This window comes from Phoxinus phoxinus, assembly GCF_949152265.1.
Source record: "Phoxinus phoxinus genome assembly, chromosome: 10".
Taxonomy (NCBI): domain Eukaryota; kingdom Metazoa; phylum Chordata; class Actinopteri; order Cypriniformes; family Leuciscidae; genus Phoxinus; species Phoxinus phoxinus.
This window is the reverse complement of record NC_136885.1, coordinates 1166564-1189325: the sequence shown is the minus strand read 5'-3', so window position 1 is coordinate 1189325 and position 22762 is coordinate 1166564. Positions and strand designations below refer to the sequence as shown.

At 43.6% G+C, this 22762-nt stretch overlaps 1 protein-coding gene across 1 annotated transcript in view; it reads left to right on the top strand.

Annotated features, from left to right (window-relative positions):
• Positions 1-17773, top strand: part of foxo6a (forkhead box O6 a) — a 30996-nt gene extending 13223 nt beyond the window's left edge. The window contains exon 2 of the mRNA XM_079626218.1: positions 12396-17773. Within this exon, the coding sequence (XP_079482344.1) occupies positions 12396-13730 (1335 nt within the window). The 3' untranslated portion in view covers positions 13731-17773. The remainder of the gene's footprint in view (positions 1-12395) is intronic.
• The last annotated feature ends 4989 nt before the right edge of the window (positions 17774-22762 follow it).

Genomic DNA, 22762 nt, shown 5'->3' with positions numbered 1-22762 from the left:
ATATTAAATTAATATATATAACCAAACAAGTGGACCGAGACCCTGAAAAGATGCTCTCAATCCACTTCCAAAGACATCTAAACCAACCCTAAACAGGACGTGATGTCACGAGATGAGACCCTAAATGGAATTTTCTCTTCCCAAATCCTGAGTTGTAGTTAGGGAAAGTTAGGCATTTCTTTGGCCAATCTGCAAAAAAAATTCTTACCAATAGCTTTTTTTACCATGTGTTCCTATAGGTGTCTAGTAACACCTCCCAATTTATCCACGGCCAAATCCTCGGGGAAACGCCTGGAGGGGCAATCAAAGTTGGGGTGCCCAGAGGGCCTGGGTACCAAAAAAAAAAAAAAAAAAAATTTTTTTTTTTGCCAATATTAGCTTTTGAGATGTCTAACTAGGGGTTTTTAGGGGTGCTGAATCTATCCCAGCCATTAGTTTTGAGTAAAAATGACTTCAAGTCCATGCAAAGTGGTTTTATTGAACAATTACGAAACAAAACTTCATAAATCAGTTTAAAATTTAAAGAACCTTATCCAACTCCCCTGCATCTCTCTCACTCATGTTATCATCTGGCTTGTTGATGTTCTGGCAAGAGTTACCATGACAGTTCCCACAAACAGAGATGCACTTGACTCCTTGCTTTTTACAGCTGCACTTGAGAGTGTCACAGTCCTCAGCACAGTTGCAGCTGACAAACTTCAGAAGGTAGTCTGGTGCAATGGGATCTGTTGTAGGGACTGGTGCATAACCTTGTTCTCCTTGTTTCCATCCATACTCAAGGACATCCAGTGATGGACTTTGAAGCAGTAGCCAATCTCTGGTCTGGAGATATGCCCGCAGAGAGTGCTGTGCTGCAGCTCCTGTAGTCGGAGGCAGTTTCTCAGGCTTGATGCTCCCGGCTGCGGCCCGCTTGCTGAAGATATCAAATCTTAAGTCTTCCAAAGCTTCAGGTGGATTTCCGCAGAATATTAGCTTGAACAGTTCGCAGCCAGCTTTGATGATGTCACTTTTATTGGCTCTGATGTCATTGAACACATCCATGGCCCCCTCTGCTTTGTCAGTCTTGCAGAGCTTGGTGAGCAAAGTTGGTTTGCTAAACCCAGAAATTGCTGATACGGTATCGCAGCCAGAGAAGCTGTGTAGCCTCCCGGATCTTTCCGACATCGTAAGATGTGTCTTTAGCTGTCGTGAGGAAGACCGGGTGGTTTGCCCTATGATGGACCAGCATAACCATAACGTCTGTGTCCTCTGCCCTCACCTCAACAGAGGACTCTATTGCCTCGTTTAGTGCTGCACACACGATAGAAGTGTCAGCATCATCAGAGCATTGTTGTACACTGATCCTACTTCTTTGGAAGGTCTCAGTAAGGAGCAGAATGAGCTGGGCCTTGTTGTGCTTGTTGTCAAGGAACTTTTCCCGTGGAACAATGTTTTTTAAGTCTGAACGAATCTGAATGTCACAGCATGCATTCTTTGTACGTCTCAAGTGGTCATGGTCCTTGGTGGAGCTACCGTATCCGTCAAAGACCACAGTGATCCGGAGGTGCTGGCTACCCATGGACATCACAAACCGGAGGTAGCTCTCAGCGATGTCCTTCCACGTGAGGTTAGCCTCCCATTTGACGCTGTGCAGGAGCCAACCGCCATCAACCACCAGGCTTGTGCAGGTATTTTTTTGCTTGTGCAGAGCTTCTTTGGTCTTGACTTCGCGCTCACTAATGATGATGAGGCGGTTGAAGAGCTTGAGTGAGTCAGTGATTAGCTTCTCTCCATTGATTATGGGAGCAGATCTGAGGCTTGCCAATGACTTGACTTTGTGCTTGGTTTCCATTGTATCCAGAACAGTTTTCCCATCCATCTTGGCCTGTATGGCTCTGCCAACCTCCTCTGCCTGATCAGCATTGACTGAGTCCCCGGTAGTGCTGCTGAACCCCGTCGAGAAAGATACCAAGGTATTCCTGTCCCGTATGGAATCGAAGGGGTTGACTTCCTCCAACCATCCAACTATGGCGTTAACAGCATCATTGTCTTTCTCCATCTGGGCTCTTGTGACGTCTGTGTGGATAGGTCCCCCACGTTTGTTCATTACTCCTTCAAGCTCCTGGTGAATGAACGAGAAGTGGTTCAGTGTCTGAACCCAAGACTTGTGAGCAGATTTGTTCCGGAACCGCCCTCTGCTTAAACCGCCTGAGGATTTAGCCTCACACATGAGTGTGGTTTCTATTGTGATGTCAGTCCATGTGCCTGACCACTCATGGTCTGAGAACCGGACTACATGGTTGCCATACACAGTGAACTTGGATAGAGTTTCTTGGAACACGGGAGAGTCCTGTCGCTGCTGCATTAATTGTACATAGAGCCTTGCTCCCTTTGCATACTGATGGTGGCCTGCTGCTGCAAAGGTGTTCAGCATTCCAATTATGCAGCTGAGGGGTGACCTGTGTGGTCTGGGACACGCTCACTCCTGATAAATACCTTGATAAGGTTGATTCTGCCATAGTACCAGGCCCAGAGTGCAGGTGTCCTTCCTCCCTTAGCCAACGTTTTCATCCTCTCCTCCATCCTCTCCTTGAATACAGTGACTATCCTTGGTGTGTCCATGGAATCTGTTAGAGATAGACAGTTTGAATTGTATTACTATATAATAAGATACAATATAATTCTGCATACTCAGAGATAGTTTGAAACTTACAGATTAGGGAAATGTCAAATTACCTCTTTTCATTTCTTTTGCAGTCCTGATGAAGTTCTCCATGTCTTTATACTCCTGCTCGCTGAACACAACTTCTTTCAGCACAAACTTGGTAATTGCCGCTGATGCAAGGAGGTGAAACCGGATGGCCTTAGCATAAGCCCTTCCTGAGAGAATGTGTTCTGCAGTGTTGCTGCCTGGGTAAACTAGCTGTATCAGCTCTTGCAGCCCCGAGTCTGCCATAATAACCCCGATAGAGCCCAGGAAACTTTTCAGGAGATGAAACCCTCCTAGTCTTGTGATGATGGGCAAGTCAGACTGGAGAACTATCTGAGTTGCTTTCAGCCATAGTGGCATGTCAAATGTGATGACAGCAGGAGACTGACCGCTGCGTATGCACTCTATTAGAGTAGTGTAGATAGTGTTGTACTCGTTTGGGTCACCCTCAATGATTGGAAGAAACTCAATGAGGGACTTATTCTTGCATTCAGTTTGGTGTATGGATTTCATGAAGCCATTCCAGTTAGGATGATCAAATGTGGGGTTGTAATTCTTGATAGCCCATCCTGCCATCCAAGCAATGTCCCCTGACTTCAAGGCTGGAGGGTCTTGATGGAGATCAGCAATGGGAACCAACCGGATGTCTACCAATCCTGCTTTAGTTTTTGGTACAAAGTACAGTATTTTCACCTCTGTTGCCTTGAGAGTTGCTGCCTTTTCCTCAACCGTCATTTTTCTCCTTGGTATTGTTGTATGAATCTCAAGTTGTCTCGTTGCTGGAGCAGGAGAAGTTACTCTGATTATGCCCATTGCATGGAATGCTGTGTTTCCCTGTAGTGACACAATGTTGAGATCTATATTATCGCCAACCCATTGATGAACAGTGCTTTCTGCTGAAACAAAGAGGGCAGGGGTTTGCTGATTTTCTTTATGCATACCAGCACCACTCTCCTCTTGCTCATCTGGCTGTTCTGCAGATAGGACTGCATCAACCTCTGCTTCCTCAACCTCTACAGCTCCTCTACCATCCACATCTCTGATTATGGTATCCTGGTCCATGCTACCACATCCGTTTTTCACGTTCAAGTAACAATACTTGTAGTGATGGAGCTCAACATATGATTCAGAGTACCCTAAGTGATGAATACGGTCAATCAACCACTTTGATCCAAACATGTGGTCAAGCTGAATCGTGAGTCCGAGTTGGGAGGGCATCACTCCTGATCGAGGGCGGTATGCTTTCAGAAAATTCTGGCCCCACATTGCCACCTTTTCATCAGTTTTTACAACTGCCTTCAGCAACTGCTTGAGACTGTCAGGAATCAGAGCAAGTTGGCTCTGTGTATTGGTCATGCTGTCTACTGAGGGGTACTGCTTTGTGTCAAGTGGAGATCTTGCCAAGTCTCCACAGATTAGATTAATGGCAGTGGAAATTGTGAGCTCTTTCAGTGCAGCATCATCAATGGTTTGTAAGGGGTTGATGACCTGTTGACGGTAGTCTCGGAGGATTGCATTTGTAGTGTCTTTCAGGCACACAATGTCCCCTCTTCTCTCATCTGATGTAAAGTAGATAGACTCCTCGTAATGTTCCTGAAGCTTCTTTTTCAGATACAGCCGTCCATATGTGAGACTTTTGTCCTCCGTGGGATCAAGCTCTACCATCTTCATGTGGATCTCAGTGAGACTTGTTACATCATGCTCCGCTACTTTATCCATCCATTTGCACAGTTTCTCAAACAGCAACAGTCTCTCTTCATCTATAGGCCGTCCGACCTGAGAGGGGAAAATACAACTTTTAATTGAAATGATTGGCTTCAGAACATTCTCTACAGAGTCTGGAAAAATATATTACCTCAGAGTTTGTAACTGGGCTCTCAAACTGGGACTTGCACCGAAGATGATACAGTGCCTCTTCAGCAACCAAATCTATTATTCCGGATAGGCGGCCAGCCACTTCAACTCCCCAGGCATCTTCTCGTCTAACAGCTGTTTCCATCAATTTCCTTTTCAGTCGGTCCTGGAAGCGATTGTCAGGTGCACGGTACAACTTCCGGGCTCTGCCTGGGTTATAGCCAAATATATGAATTACTTTGAAAAGAGTTTTACTTTGGAAAAAAAAAAAAGACCGTTCAAACTATTCTGATGATCAGAGCAGACAGGTAACTTACCAGGGTATTTTTCCAGCATTCCAACATTGATGCCCTTATTGCAGAGAATACAAACATTATGGTAGACCAGGTGTGCTGATGGGGTTTGGGATATTGAGCTGCCAGCACTTAAGGTAATTGGCCCAGACAGTACCCTGCATCTTTTCATCTTGTCTGATCGTTGGTCCTGCGCATCTTGTCCTATGGATGGATGAAAGACAATTTAATGAAGTTTTTATTCATGTCACAACATGTATTGGATTGAAAGGATTAATTGAAAGGATTGATTGACAGAAAGTGGCAACAACATTCACTGAATAAAAAAATAAATAAAAAACACCTGTATGATTCGCAATGTATACACTTCTCGAACGATGGTACAGCTCGGTTCTGCACTCCAAATGGTACTTCAGCTTGGGGTAATCTCCATCTTTCCAGTCCTCATGTAGTCTGTTAATCAGCATTGCATCATCTACGATCTCAGAATAAGATAATAGCTGCTGATAACCTTTGTGAGTGACTTTTGAGAGTGTTTGCATCTCAGTCCCAGGACCACCACAGATGAAGCACCTCAAACCATGGCAATTTGTGGTATCCTCTTCCATACTGTCCTAAATTACAAGGCAGCTCTGTGAACAATTTATCTTTTTTTGACTACACAAACATAGCAGAATAGGTCCATACAGTCACATTAATAGATTGTGTAACTAACAATAATCTCAATTTACAACACAATCAATATTGAAATATTGATCTGTCATATTTAAACTATGAATCTTTGGTAAAGAATAGATTAAGGTAGGGCTGCACAATTAATCAAATTTCTAATCGCGATTACGTTTACGGATGCCACGATTACGTAATCGTTCAAAGCTGCGATTACAAAAGAAAATCCACTCTGCGTGTGTGTGTTTAGAGCATAATTATGTTATGAGAGGCGAATCGCGACTACTTCAGAAAACCCAGCACAATATGACATACCAGGCAGTGAAGTAAGTGTACACTGAAACAAAAAGTCTTTCACCTCAGAGTAACGGACTTTACTGTCAGCCGTTATACTGTGCTCGTAGCGCGCACTCTTCAATTGCACGCGCACATGCGGCGGCGCGCGCTGTGTATCGCTTCACTCTATATAAAGTGCAAAAGAAACTACGAGCATGCAACGTCGTTACAATATAAATTAGTAAGTCACGAAATAAAAGTAAAATACCAATAAATCACGTTTGGATTTGGATTGAGAAGGATTTGCATGCAGGTATGATTTTCATTCTATTCACCGGGAGCTGTTTCATTAACAGTTCTTGTTGTGTATTCACCATAACTGTCGTTTCCATAACCCCAAAATGCCACTTTATTTTGACTTTGTGTTCTTTTCTTTTCTTTTTAAATGACTGTGGTGGATCAACATTGTATTAACAAAAACTTGTTTGGGATTGCTATTTAATTGCTTTAGCATAGTCCTAATGTTTATCTATTAGTAGTCTTTACTAGTCATATTCTTACAATTTATGTGTATGTTAAGTAAAGGGGGACAGTACTTGTGTGTGTTAACAATTTTTGCGTAAACATGTATTATAATATGCCTATATATATTCAATTTAAATTGTGATAATCGTAATTAATAATTGCAATTACAATTTCAAGGGAATAATCGGCAATTATGATTTTTTGTCATAATCGTGCAGCTCTAGATTAAGGAGACATTTTTACTCAAAACTAATGGCTGGGATAGATTCAGCACCCCTAAAAACCCCTAGTTAGACATCTCAAAAGCTAATATTGGCAAAAAAAAAAAAATTTTTTTTTTTTTTTTTGGTACCCAGGCCCTCTGGGCACCCCAACTTTGATTGCCCCTCCAGGCGTTTCCCCGAGGATTTGGCCGTGGATAAATTGGGAGGTGTTACTAGACACCTATAGGAACACATGGTAAAAAAAGCTATTGGTAAGACATTTTTTTGCAGATTGGCCAAAGAAATGCCTAACTTTCCCTAACTATTGAGCCTTTTGGGTAATTTTTTCAGTTTTTGTGTCACCCAGCTCCTGGGTCAGATATAACAACCCAGGGGTTGAGTTATTTATCACTGGCTTTTTGCGACCTCTTCAGGAGAGAGCAGTGCAGCTCCGTCAAAATGGTGCATGTCTTCGGTAGAATACTTTTACTCTATATATTTTTCTCTGATCTATAGAGTTGTCATTGTGCTGTATATCGTGTATTGTATGCAAAGCAACAGACAGCGGTGCGATGCGAGGCACCGAAAGCTAGTTTTATAGTCAACATTAATCAACTATGCTGGGTTAAATAAACAACCCAATTTGCTGGTAAAATTAACCCAACGTGTTCTGTCCTATTTTACCCAGCCCTTGGGTTGAAAACAACCTATATTGGGTTGTTTTTAACCCAGTGTTTTTTAAGGTGTAATATATACTAGAAGTAATGTAAAGACAGCGCTGTTAAGTCAGGTGTGTTGCTGGAGTGGTTAGAGGACTGGGATCAGCACTGGGTGTGGGTGGAGCAGACAGATGGGTGGCAGTGGTGTCCGGATGGCACAGGGTCTCGTGGTGGAGCTGTAAGTATCTGGCCCTATGGGACACGTTCCCTGGAGCACAGAAGGAGAAGTCAGCAGTGAAGCACAACACGACTGGAGGCTAGAGCTCCAGCTGTCCTCCCTGTGGCAATCTACATAACAGCGTTCTCAATGCCAACCCACTCTCATACCCTCCTATGTTGGATTCGGTTTGGATCTAAACACTCCTGCAGACTCATTCGCTAGCACAGCTGTCAATCATGACGTCACACCCCGTTTTATATAGCATCAAATAACTGACACCAAACTTATTGGAAAAACGAACACTTGAACATACATCAGCATAATGAAAACTACCTAACATGACGATATTATCTCTGGAAAAAAATTATTTGAAGTGTAATTGGGTTTTTTAGGTTTGTTTTGCATCCCATTTGATTGCATGGAGAGGGCGGGGCTTATGGCTAATACTGCAGCCAGCCACCAGGGGGCGATCGACATGCGCTGGCTTCACTTTTAGTGCTGAGGGGTTCAGCTCATGTTTCTTCCAGGCAACAAACCTTACTCAATGAGGGAGTGAAGGAACTTACAAAGACATTAACCCTCTGAGCTCATTACAGAAAATACTTACCTTCAGTTATTGGTTACATGGTGTGGAGTTAGTTCAGTTAATGCATGTAAAGTGGACACAGTCTCAACACAGCATGAATCCAGGATTCACCAGGAAACCAGTCTACACTTGCAGAGATTATACTGCTGTGTACGATTGTTTTTTAAAGTCCCCCTGTGGTGTAAATCCAGCTTTTAATGTAGTTTATGTGTGTATGTGGTGTTATTAATCTGCTTTAACACACACCATGTGTAAGTTCATAAGTGGACAGCATTGCTGAGTATTTTCTGCTTAAAACTGCAGTGAACCAAAGACAGTCAAACACACGGTTTGAAATCGCTGGTGTTTCTGACGTCACACACTACCTTGACCAATCAGATCAACATGTGATCGTCCACCAGTGGATCTCTGAGTGAGTGGAGGCGGGGCTCATTTGCATATTCATAGAAGCGCACATACTAAATGAGGGTGTCGAGTTACATTCAAGATATTTTAAGGCATGACCTTTTTTTTTTCAAGGAAAAAATATGTAAATATGTAATTTCCGTGATCAAAGATGAGTTTTAAGGGATAAAATGATTGACTACAGAGGGACTAGTACATTTGTGATAGTGTCGAGTGCTGGGTAAATATTGCTCTTGTGGCTTCTTGTGCACTGGGGAAAACAACTTGTCTTTCCATTTTTGATGGTTTTAAACTGTTAAAGACTGTGCCACGGAAGACCAGTAGAACAAAAGATATTTCAGTCATTAATGAGCTCCGAAATGTAACATGTCGTTTGCAGAAGAGGAAGTGTGTTGTTCATTTGTGCCGCCAGAGTCTGTGGTTAATTAGAAGTTCCTGGAAGTGTTTTAGTAGCGCTGCAGAAAGTGGAAATGTTGAGTGTATCGAGTGTGACGCGGCGTCTCGTCTCTCGTCTAACAGGAGTGGACACGGTGTCAATGCCAGTTACCGTAACAGCTCTTCCCTGCTGGACTGGGAGTGTACCTCTGGGCTGCACACATGATGTCCAAATGAACATTCATATATCTCAGTATTGACCGATCTGTTAATCACTAATTATCCAACACGTCATCAAAGTCATTGTCAGAAAGTAGCGCGCCTCTAATAACTGCAATCTTTGTGAGTTATTCACCCATTTCCGTAATAAGGATTAGCCTTGCATTATATGTAATACTCATGAGAATTAATTGGGATATTAGCGTTTATTTCCAGATTTGTTAGGAACAACATTTTAAAAACTGCCCTGATTTACGGTAGCTTCATGATAAGGATCCCTGTTTGTCTGCCCCAAACCTACACAGATGAATTCTCTTTTTCCTCATGTTTCCATGGATACTCTCCTTGTATTGTTGCCTTAAGAAACCTTTTGTGTCCGATGAACCACTGAGACCTAATTCATTACTTGAAACACCCATTCAGGGATTATGCTCTAGCATTTCATCAAAAATAAAGAACAAAACATGTACGTTTCATTTTTGTCTGCAAAAGCAGATCATGGGCCGTATCTTGCCCCCAGCACAATTGACTTTGTACACGCCGCATGTATCATTCCTATTCTGCACCCGCGCACAGCGACTCTTCCCTCCACAGACGCACGACGGTAAATTAGGGAATGAACTTGCGCTCGGGGGGGGGGGGGCGGTTCAGTGTAAAGAGGAGTGTGTTCCGGCGCAAACGTTCCCTGGTGATATTCTGCAGTTCCAGAAAACAACTCCGCCGCTGACCAGGAGAAACCCAGTCTAAAGACAGCGGCGCCGCGCGTTAGTCAGATGCTATTTTAAGGGCGCGTGCTTGGCCATTATGTAGCGTGTGAACAACACACACACTTTGATTCTCTCATCTAAACAGACACAGCAGTTTTCATTTTTGCAAATCATCCATTATTACAAGGAAAAATATTAACACACGAGAGAAATCATTGTTGTGTCTGTGAAGATGTGGAAAAATACATAAATCTAGATTACACATTTACCCAAATTATTATACGCCTGTTTAACCGAAGCTTATTTGTGTGTGTTTCTCCATCATCCCCAATGTCACTTCTCTGTGTTTTACGGCCCTGACGAGAACGTCGGTCTCCTCGGCTGTGAACCGCTCCTGGCGTGCGCCGGCAAACCCGCCGTTATAATAGCAATCCGCCGTTATAATAGCGATCCGCCGTTATAATAGCGATCCGCCGTTATAATAGCAATCCGTCGTGGAACAAGCGCGCCGGCTCTTAAAGGGAATGTGAGAGGACGCTCTGATAGGTTTATTTCACGTTACGCCCAAACCACACCTATGAATAATGAAGCGACTTCAGACCAACACATTTTAGATTTGCGTCGGGCACAAGAGTCGTTTATCCCGCCGGTATAATAGCGACAGCGCCGGGATCCGCCCGCAGAGTTACTTGCGTTTCGTGTTTGATACTTGCGCTTCAGAGCGTTACAATAGGGTCCAAGATGTTATATTTAGATTGTTTTATTTTATTTTACTTTACTATCACAATTTCCCGAACCAGTGCAGGTATGGATGACCTTTCCAGTGCAGCCAACTCTTTTTCTCTTTTCCTTTAACACAAACCTCACAGTTTTGTCTTACTCTAGCAGACACGCTTGTTGATGTTTATGCCATTCATAGATTAATTCCCCATAATAGTGTCCCAGACAACATAGTGTCGGCCCAGATCTGGTACGCGTTGAACATGTCCCGGATGTGGGCCGGATCTGGGCCGACACTATGTTGCTGTCTGGGGAAAATACTTAGAAAATAATGCTCTGTGTGTTTGAGCGACTGGACTGATTATATCGGTTCAATGAATAGCATAAATTGAAAATGAAAGAACAGAGAGCGCTTAAGAATATAAGCTTTCCACTCAACATTATAATGCTGGATTGACAGTGAGAAGTATAGCCTTACCAATGAGATTCGTCCCTGAAGGTAAAAAGAAAGAAATGAATGAATATTTGAGATTAGGAGATGTGAGCGTGAAAGACACATTTCGTCTCTCCGGCTGGAAAGATCCCGAAGCCAGAGATCAGTCCACATCCACCCCATTAAAGCACACTTATATGGCCAACTCCTCCATTTTCTCTATCAAAGAGATAGCATTTGTAGGAGTTTCTCTTTCAAACTCCAAATTAATGGGATTGTGGTCTCACACTAATTTGACCTGTTTAGTAAATCTGGCCCTTAAAGTACAAAAATAACTTTAAATACTGAACTGCAAGTATGATGTTAATTAGACTTAAAGACAACTTACAAGTATTCTTGCTGTATAAAAACTGTTAAACTAGTAGTTTGCTAGGAGAATACTTCAAAATGTACTTCCATAATGTAAAAAGTAGGTGAGATATAGATAAACTAACATTATAAGTTCAATTGTACAGTTCAGAGTATAGGCAAAGTTTACTACCGTTACACTTAAAGAACCCTTAAAAAAGTATACTTTAATAAACTAAAAAGTGGGCCAATTTAGTCAAAAATAGTATTGAAATGGTGCACTTAGAAGTATACTACTAGTATGTTGATTTTAGTATACTTACTACGTAAAGTAGGCTACACGTGGAAAATACACTTCAACTTAAATTTCCCCTGAAGTCAATAATTGTATCCCTTAAAACTAATCTTTGATCACCAAAATGACATTTAAATTTAAATTACTTAATGCCTTAAAATATCTTGAATGTAACTCGACACCCTCGCCTCATTTAGGATGTGCGGTTCTATGAATATGCAAATGAGCCCCGCCTCCACTCACTCACTCAGCTCAGAGATCCACTGGTTGATGATCACAAGTTGATCTGATTGGTTACAAGGTAGTGTGTGACGTCAGAAACACCAGTGACTTCAAACCGTGTTTTTGAGACTGTCTTTGGTTCACTGCAGTTTTAAGCAGAAAATATTCAGCAATGCTGTCCACTTAAAGCATATCAAAAACACCACATAGACACATAAACAACATTAAAAGCTGGATTTACACCACAGCTGGACTTTAATAAAATGTATTTGAAGTATATTTTTAGGGTATTCATATAGATGGTGTAGATATAAATAGTGGAGAAGGAAATGTCTGTAGCAAGCTAAGCTAACTACTCTACAGAAAAAAATAGATACTCAAAATTATACAAGTATCTTGATACTTCATTACTGAGTGAGTATTTTGTGAATGAGTGAGAAAATCACGGGAGGGTCAGGACCCACCCCATCTGAGGGTTGATACATTGTTTGTTTAGTACTTTTTTTAATTTATTTTATCCACTGTTAGATGAAATTTACGCCCATGGTTGTCTGTCTGATTCAGATACATTTTTGTTAATGTAACAAGAGGCCATCGGGTAAAAGATAGCTGTGCAGGTAAACCTCACTCTCCTCAAGAGACAAGACCTTTCTTTTGTAACTATATTATTCTAAAACTCTCGTCTTTTTTTCTCTAGAACTCCATCCGCCACAACTTATCCCTGCACACACGTTTCATCCGTGTGCAGAATGAGGGAACTGGCAAGAGTTCCTGGTGGATGCTGAATCCCGATGGAGGGAAGCTGGGAAAGTCTCCCCGGCGTCGCGCTGCCTCAGTGGACAACGGCACCAAGCCCCTGAAGAGGAAAGGCAGAGCAAACCGTAAGAACACGGCTGGGAAAGCAGAGAAGACGTTGATAGGGTTCTGTAGCTCTCCGGAGCATTGCAGTCCCACTGGGAAGTCTGGAGCAGGTGAGGTGGTGCTTAAGGAGGAGTTCGAGACTTGGACGGACCTCCATTCGCTCGGAAGCCTGTCAGCATCAACTCTTAGTGGTCGGCTATCACCCGTCCTAGCAGAGGAATTAGGGGAACCTGACGAAGGAAGGATATCCAGCTCGGCATCTCCACGCCTCTATCCCAGTCCCTCCAGTGCTCATTCACCTGCATCCCACTACCCTACAGATCTCAGATCAACGGTTATCTACCAATCCCCATGCCATAAACACCCTCCCTACCTCTACTTCAGTGACATCGAGGAGCAAGGCTGGGATTATAGCCAGTCGGATCTAGGCATGCTTCAGGACCATTCCTCCATGCACACTATTGAGGAGAACTCCAGTAGTATGCATGCTTACAAAGGCACAAGTACCCTACAAAGCTTGCTGACCATCGGATCCCAGTTCCTTGTCAAAGACATGATACTTGGGAAAGAGAATGAGGTCCACTCTATGATGGTTGGTGCTTACAATAATGACCCTACTACTAACCATTCATCCAAGCCGTTTCACAGCCACAACATCATTCAAAGTTTAAGCCAGGACTTTCGACCTGCAATGGTCCACTCTCATCCCAATGATGGACACATGCATTCGTACATACATAAAGCCCCTTACCTATATAGTCCCGCAGTTGATGCACATCTCCCAGCAGCCACTTCACTTCCCCCAAACCCAATCACCTGCGATCTCACTACAGCCGCATGCCATCCACCCCATGCCTATATTTACACCGATTCACATCAGCACAGTGTGGGATACGGACTGTACCGTCAGCCTCAGGGGACTGGGAACGCTTTTCACAACTCCCACCACCCGGATCAGCTCTTCCCACACGAGAGGCTCCCACCAGACCTGGATATGGATGTATTCTATAGCAGCCTGGACTGTGACGTGGAGTCTATACTTCTACATGACATTATGGAGTCGGGAGAAGAGATCGATTTCAACTTTGATTCCTCGCTGGCACACGGAATGAGCATGGGATTTGGATTTACGGGCACACAGCAGAGCAAACACAGCTGGGTTCCGGGATAAATAAACACACAGAATCCTTCTGAAGACATAACTACCTACATGCCAGCCAGAAGTGGGGTCCCGGCAACTCCACCACTATTCAGGGTGAAAACACTGTGCTAACACTCAAATCAAATGGAACCCAGACAGCAACATAGTGTCGGCCCACACCTGGTACACCTGGATTCCACATGTACCGGATATGGGCTGGATCTGGGCCGACACTATGTGGCTGTCTGGGAAAGCTCTCTTTTGAAAACCATCTTTGGATTTATGTTGTCTGTTTCTGTCGATGTTGTGTGTCTCTGTATTGCAAACGTCTCCGTCCCTTACAGTTTCTCTTTGCTCCAGTTTGCTGTAAGTGAACCTCCTTTAGTATTGCTGACTGAACCACGATGACAATCTAATGCCGGGTTCAGACTTTACAATATTTTTGTCTGTTTACTGTGTCAGATTATGCGATTTTAGCTTCTAAATTCTTGTCGTGTTATTGACAAAAAAACATTTCAGACTACACATTGCTTCCCTAGAAGTTATTGCTTGCAGTCTTTAACGATGTGTGTGATGTCATCGAGAAGGTGGAACTATCGACTGACGGTATTGTGAGCATAAACAAACAATGGCTACCAAAGCGATGTGTTTTGCACTGGATAACTTGTCATTAGAAAAACTATCAAAAAGAAAGAAAACCTGACAATGGACACGTTCCTAGATTGCACAAAGAGGACAGTATGGAATTTTCCAAAAAGAACTTGAGGTAAAATATATATATTGTGACGGGTCTCCTACTCTTCATGCTACTTCCGGCAAGTGGGTGAGGCTAGGAGGCGCATCAACGGAACGATGTCGACCTGTTCTTCCCTCAATAAAAGTTTAGGCTGTGTTAGTGTTGATTGAGCTTGCTCCTGGTTGCTTTGTGTTTGATTTTGGCTTTTGTTTTGGAGTATTTTGTTTTCTATCTTTGGTACATCCATGCACCAGACAGACATTACAGATGACCATGTTTTCTAGTTTTTCTATATTTTTATGTTATGTTATTAGGGTTAATTCTTGCAAACCAACTCACTATGTCCTCCATTCATTTGACAATTTTGTGACAAATATGGGGGCTCGTCCGGGATCTGATCCCGAGACGTCTCGCACCCACATTTGTCATGACCGGCTCAGAGCCGTGACAAATGAAAGGAGGACAGAGTAAGGTTGGTAAGGTTGCAACCAAAAATATTTTTTAACAAAAGTAGAAAAATATATAATACAAAAACCCCTACATAATCAAGTACAATTTCTGTCAGACAAATGATGTAAAAGTATCAGACAGAACAATATTTTAAACTAATAACAAGGTTAAAACAAACAGAAGCCAGAGCCAAACACAAAACAACCGTGAGGAAGCTAGCACACCCCCATACCAACAAAGCCTAAACGTTTATAGAGGGAAGAACAGGTGGACATTGTTCCGTTGATGAGCTTCCTAGCCTCACCCACTAGCCGGCCGTAGTAGGAAGAGTAGGAGACCAGTCACAATAGTTTTTTATTTTTAGCCAGTACTAAAAATAAATGTAGCCTACTCACCAGTTTGCTGAAGCGCCTCCGCAATCGTTCATCTTTTTTCACTCTGTCGTGGTTGTCCCTCGAGGAAACATCATAAGGTTGGAGTTCTGCCATAGCTCCACGTTCTTTCCTCCATTGCACCAATACCGTCGTCTCTCTTTCGTTTCGCCATGTTTGAAAGCTGTGTGCGGAAGAGCTTCTGTGCTCCTATTGGTCAAACACACAGATGTGAAGGAACCCGTCGAGAAGGACTGGGGAAAAAAAATGAAAATGAAAGTAACAGTTTACGAATCTAAAATCTGTCTAGTCTGAACCCGGCATAAGGCAGGGAATCTCAACTCTGGCTGCGTTCCAGTCCACTTTTAGACACGCACTTGCGAACTTCCCTAAGCACTTCCCCTCGGGGGAATCCCTGCCGCCATTTTGAAGTGCGTTCCACTTCATGAAGTGGACGAGGGAAGTTTATATGGACAGACCCTCGCTCCCTTGATTTTGACAGATGGAGCGAGTCTACTTCATATGTACACTTCAGGGAACTCCATATACCACAATGCAACACGATTGTGATGTCAATGCATATTGCGTTTACTTTACCCCACCACAAACAACTCTATGATATATTAATTATTTAAAAAAATAATGTAAACAACTCAAACACACCTATATACATATAGAATCTAGACCCTAGTGGACTCTAAGTGATCGAGGGCTAAGCACGTTCCAGTTCTGCCCATTGCTGTTTCCACCAGTAGTGGCACTCGTGCAACATAAGCAATGATGTACATCCGAGTGAACGAGACGGAGGGAAGTTAGCGAGTGAAGGGCATGACTCTGTCCCTCAAGTTCCACTTTCCTGCAGTTTTGCTCCAACCCTAATCAAACACACCTGAACAAGCTAATCGAGGTCTTCAGGATTACTAGAAGGTTACAGCCAGGAGAGTTTGATCAAGGCTGGAGCAGGACTGTGGATCTCGAGGGCCAGAGTCGAGAACCCCTGATCTAATGTATATTACCCAACATTGTTTTGTTCTTTAATCAAAACTCTTGTGCACTTTAACTACATTGAACAAATCCATATTTATAAGTTCTCTCTCAGAAAGGAGACACAAGGGCAGCTTGGGACTGGAAACACACCTTAGCAAAATGCTGAATTATTTTGTGATTGTCGTCTTCATACATATGATCATCAGAAACGAAGGGAACTGCTGAGTTGATATTGTTTGGCTGATCTGAGACGTCAGTTCCTCATGGGTGCTAAATGTTATCTAGCCATGAAGATGTGTGGTTTCATGATTACTCTCCATCCCAAACTTTTGTTTTCTTAAAGGGTCATGAAACCCCAAAACACATGTTTCTGACAGATATGTACAGGCTGCACATCACTGAAAACACTAAAAGCTCTCATAAATGTTATCAATAGTTGGAAATTGGTTATTTTTGCATATTTCCAAGCAGTTTCGTTCTTCTGGGTTTCATTCACAGCCCATTTCCAAAGGGGCGTCGCCAACGGACGTCACCCAAATGCCTCTGGGCACAATTAGATAGACCTAAACCCATCACCGTGTAAAGCCCGCCTCAACGCTTCTGATTGGTGGACAGATTTGGACAGATTGGAAATGGGTTTGAATGGGCTCTTGGCCAGACGGACTTGCAGAGCAAATCTTAAATTTGCCGGAAGTTCGTCAGGGTTTTCCCAGGCTAATTTGAGGTCGCATCACAGCGAAGGATTAAAAAACCATTGGCGTGCGCATGCCATGAGAGTTGCTCATGTTGCTCGCAGTGCGGATCATATAGGCCTAGGACATATATTGACCGGAGCAAACGCGTTTAAAACTTTGTATGGACTTATTTCATATACTCTAGTGCTCTAAACATGAACCAGCGCCGTGTGTGCGCACATGTCTTCTTCAAATGAGATATATGTGCAAATAATGACGTCTGGTCATGAACACGATGGATTATTCTGATACACAGCAGACAAGGATGTAAACCAACAATTCAAAGAACGATGGATAAATACCTTTATTCTTTCTGTTAAACGGACACTTCATTTGTTCAGAGACTGTCGTGCTGGTAAATGTAATGACAATAATATTATTATTAGACCTTGTTCCGCGTTTCTCACTGGTTTTGTCAGTTTGTTATATAGGGTTAGGTTTTTTTAACCCTCAACTCTGTTTTCTCCTCTCCGAGGTCATATTTAATATTCATGTGTCTGAGTGTGTTGCAGTGTTTTATTGGTTGTTGTCTCCCCTTTTCCCTCCCTCTACTCTCCCACTTTTCCACAGATTTACACGCACAACTCTGAGGTGTGAACGACCAGGATAAAACAGCGGGTTTCATGACACTTTAAGCTAGACCAAAAGCTCAATTTTACTCTATCAAAATGTGTATCTATCTTGTCATTTGAAACTCACAAGCATAGACATATCCTGCTGACTCTGTATCTCTGAAGCGCTGCTCACTGCATCTCAAACTCTTCCATTAAACCAATGATCAATAAAAAACAACAGCCTATGAAACTGATGTATCAGAGAACCATCTTTCTGTGTGCACGTGTGTGTGTGTGTGTGTGTGTGTGTGTGTGTGTGTGTGTGTGTGTGTGTGTGTGTGTGTGTGTGAGCGTGTGAGTGTGTGTGAGCGTGTGAGTGTGAGCGTGTGCGTGTGTGTGTGTGTGTGTGTGTGTGAGCGTGTAATAAGGCTTGTTATGTGGAGATGCTCACAGCTGTGGTGAGCGAGTCTCGGAGGGAGTGTGTCTCTCAGTACAGACAGATTGTGTTCTCACTGGGGATCTTCAGTCCCTCTCTTCTTCCACAGACGTGTGCTTTAATCACCAGTGTGTGTCGCTCACCAGCGAGGAGACACAGGGAAGTGCTGAGAGACCGGTATGAAAGAAGTTTCTGCTTATTTATCCTATTGGCTTCTTTATTGAAGCAACATCTTACACTTTTATATGACTTAAAGGCACAAGGTACAATGCATTGTATGTTAAATTGGTTATAATGCGTATAAAGGATATATGTTCTATAGCCATACTCACCTCATGTGTTTCCAGTCCATACCATTTTCTTTTGTCCATTCCATCTTTTTTTAAGAAATTGGTCACACTGCTCTTTTCCATACAGTGGACTGTGAAGCACCGAAAAATCACAAAAGTTCTTCATAATTGGTTATTAATTGTTCCATTCTGCCACAACTATAGTCTCTCCTGCACCCCCAGTGTTAAATGTCTGGTGGTTTCTCACACAGGAAACTGGACAAATCTGGACTATACTTTCATGATGCTTTTTTTCTTTGTTTACCCTTCATTTCAATAGTGCACTTTAGACATTTATAAGTAACTTTGCAACTACATCTAAACTATCTTTTTTTATTTTTAATTGTACGCATTATTTGAAGTCTAGTTGATGAATATCTTTGCAGCTAAAACAATATAATTCATACCATGGTCCTCTTTGACACTTTTTTTTGTCTTCTGGTTTTTCTTTTACTAAAGCCCTCATTATTTCTCCTACTGGTTCATCATTCTTTATTTCTCTAGACTCCTTCATCACTGTTTACAGTCATCACTGAGAGAGTAGAAGAGAAGCACACACACACACACACACACACACACACACACACACACACACACACACACACTGATGATCTTCATATAATGTGTGCTGGACAACATTAAACTCAAGAGACTTATCCAAAGAGAATACCGGGATGAGGAAGAAACTGAGTACATGATGTCCAATATCACACATCTAAAAGATGAAGTGGCTTGTTGTAATAAAACAAATCATCCAGTTTATCTCCTGTTTAGTGCACTCTATTCAGGAACGGCAACATGAAGATTGAGCATGTTTTAACACAACTGACCTGTAGTGGGAAAGCTTTGGGGAAGAGACGGAGGGCATGTTTTGTGAAGTCAAGCTTTTTCCTACTGAAGTTTTGCCTTCAAGGCATAAAACAGACATAGCTTAATATTTTTCAACTTAAACCATATTGTATATGACCAGTGGCATCTCATTAATGAGTGAATGTGCAAAAAGTTATTTATTACTACATTTACCAATTTAAATTAATAAAGAAAATTATTTAAAATGTTACAACTACAGCAAAAATACAGTGTGATGCAAGAAAACTACAACAAAACAACATCAATATTACTCTGAAATGTTTTCGGACAAAATATATTAATTTTACTTTCATAAACTTTTACTTTCAGATGAAACTAATTATACAGTAAACAGCCTGAATGTGTTGATGCTGCACTTGTTCATCATTGGAGAGGGAAATCTGGACTCAAATTTAGACTATTTGGTCTATGAACAATTGATTTACAAACAGATGTTAATTTAAAGTAATTTGAGATTAATCGAACTACAAATGTAAACAAAATAACAGTAATAAATGCACCATAATTTCACACTCTAAAAAATGCTGGGTTGTTTCAACCCAATTTTGGGTCAAATATGAACAAACCCAAACGCTGGGTTAAAAATGTAATTTAAAAATGTAACCCAACGGCTGGGTTTGTCCATATTTTACCCAAAATTGGGTTGAAACAACCCAGCATTTTTTAGAGTGTAAAGCCACAGTTCACTTCCGAGTCAAAACTGACCCGAATGTAAAAAGTGCAATAATTTAGTTTAAATCTTTAAAAAAAAACATTTTTTGACATTTTTTACAAATTTACAAAGTTTAATTTTCTTTTCTTTTTTTTGTAAAAACTATTTCAGGTCAAAACGGACCCGAATGCAGTAGGAGGGTTAAACATTTGGGTAGATCTGTGAAAGACAAAACAAGAAATCCTCTATTGTTAAATACACTTCTAATCATACAACATGAAATCATTGACATTTTTTATCAGAGCTGGTAAGAGGCAAAATTACAATGTGAAGATGCAGAGACAGCAGAAAAACCTGTCTCCTCAAACCATGAAGGAAACGGTCCTCGAGTGCCGAGTGAGATGGTCCTCCCAGCTCTTCGAGTGGACGACCACATCATCCATATGGGCGGTAGCATACTGCTGGTGGGGCCTTAGAACCACGTCCATCGACCTCTGGAACGTAGCGGGAGCCCTGTGCAGGCCAGAAGGACGGGTCCGATATAGCCAATGCCCGAGGAGCTGTTGAAAGCAGTCTTCTGCTTAGAATCTGAGCTCAGGGGTACCTGCCAATATCTCTTTGTGAGATCCAGAGTGGAGATGTACCGGCCCTCCCTAGCCGCTCAACCAGTTCGTCCACTCGGGGCATGGGGTAGCTGTCGAACAAGGAGACGTCATTCAGCTTCCTGAAATCATTACAGAAGCAGAAGGGGCCATCACGTTTCTGGACTAACACAACCGGGCCGGACCACAGGCTGTTTGGAGGTTCTATGACCCCCAGCTAGAGCATCTTCTGGACCTCGTCCTCAATGGCTTGTCGAACTCTATAGGGCTGCTGCCGGACAATGACACCAGGTGGGGTCCGAATCTCATGGAAGTGTGACCTGGAAGATTCGAGAAGATATCTTTGTAGCTATGAACCAGGGACTCAAGCTCCTTTCGCTGATTGGCTGAATCCCATCCTCGGAACCCACCCTCTTCAGCATCTGCTTTAATGTCCTATTAAAGCGCTCCACTACACCTTCAGTCTGGGGGTGGTAGACTGAGGTTCATAGATGTTTCACCTTTAACAATCTGCAGAGGTCGGCCATTATCCAGGACATGAAGGGAGTCCCTGGGTCAGTCAGGATCTCTGTAGGAATCCCCACCCGGCTACACAACAGTAAGAGTGCTTGGGCGATGACTGCTGCTGTTGCTCATCTGAGGGGGATGGCCTCTGGATAGGTGGTGGCATAGTCAACAATTACTAAAATATGCTTGTGACCCTGAGCTGACTTGGGCAGCGGCCCCACGAGATCCATCCCAATACGTGTGAACGGCACGTCAATAACAGAAAGCGGCACCAGGGGGGCCGGGGCTGGCTTCTTAGGGGCAGTTCTTTGGCAGACAGGACAGGCTTGGCAGTACCGTCGCACCTCTGCATTGATTCCTGACCAATGGAAACGGTCCCTGAGCCTGAGTGTTGTCCGCTGTGAGATGGCCAGCCATTGGGTGTGTGTGAGCCAAAGAAATTACCATGTCAGTTTTCCCTCTTGGCAAGACGAGGAGCTCCTTCTCTTCTCCTCGCCTGGTGGCCATGTTCTTCACCACAAAGTGCGGAGAGGGGTGGGGAGGTGGCATATGGTCTTTTCCCTCTACAACTCTGATCTGTTTCCAGCAGTGCCGGAGTCTGTCATCCTTGAGCTGCTCGCGGGCCAGGGAGCCCTCATTGAAACCTGCTTGAATAGGTCAGAAAAGACATCCAGGTGGTTATTAGTTAAGCCGGGTGACCACATGACTTCCTGGGCCCCAGGGTCCTTTCCGGTGAACTGGCTTCTCTGGTCGTCTCAGTAACTGGTCAATCTCTCCCCAACAGCAGAGGAACAGGAAGATCTTTGATGACACCCACTTCAATCGACCAGGTACCTGGGGCAGCTGAAACATGCAGTGCATGCAGGGACATACTTAGTGTCCCCGTGGACACAGGTGATGGGAAGGAGTGCTCGGCCTGGCCTTTCTGGTCCGAGGAGCTGGGGCTGGACCAAGCTCACGCTGCTTCCTCGGTCAAGAACGGCCGGCGGCCGTTGATTCGAACATCTCGCTCTGGGGCACCGTCTGGGACATTGTGATGAACAATGCAGCCCGCCATTCAGATTCTACCCACTGGTGGATTTAGGTCCGTGGGCATCGTTTCAACGGGCGTACTCCCCTGGGGAGTCGCCAGGCTCACCAGCTTGGGGTTGCCATCCACAACACGTCGCTCCTCAGCGCCCTTTCGGACAAACGGAACAGCTCTCTGCCCGGAATCTCTGGCGAGGGCCGCCTCTGGCAGCTCTACATCCTCCACTAAATCATCCAGGGTCCGTGGGTTGGGGAGACTGTCGGTGTTGCAATAAGGATGAGGAAAAGCACGTAAAGGCCGGTCCACAGTGACTCTCTCTACCACTTCCTCAGCGGAGGCTTGGCCAGGCAAAAGCCAAAGTTTTTTAGACAAAGCGTTATAATAGGGCCCATAGTCTGCAGCATCCTCAAGCAGGAGGGAATAATATACTCGCTGAGGCTCACCAGTCAACAGCGGGGCCAGCAGACGTGCCCACTCATGGTGGCTCCAATCTTCTCGATCCGCAAATACCTCAAAAGTGTGAAGATAGGCTTCCACATCACCCTGGTCAGTCATTTCAGGGGTGAATTTGCAGTGCTGAAGATGTTGGCTCGAGTGGTGTAACCCGGGCAGTCACTGTTCGTAGGCGCACAAGCTCCCCAGCCACCTGATTTTGGCCCGCAGCCAACTGTTCTGACAGCTGTTGCTGCCGCACGCAGACCTCAGCAAGCTGGCGGAAGGTTTCCCCCAGGCTGGGGAGGGAAGCTGCCTCTGGGGGGCCTTCGTTCTCCGCCCGCATTCTCCACCAGTGTAGCGGGGCTTGGG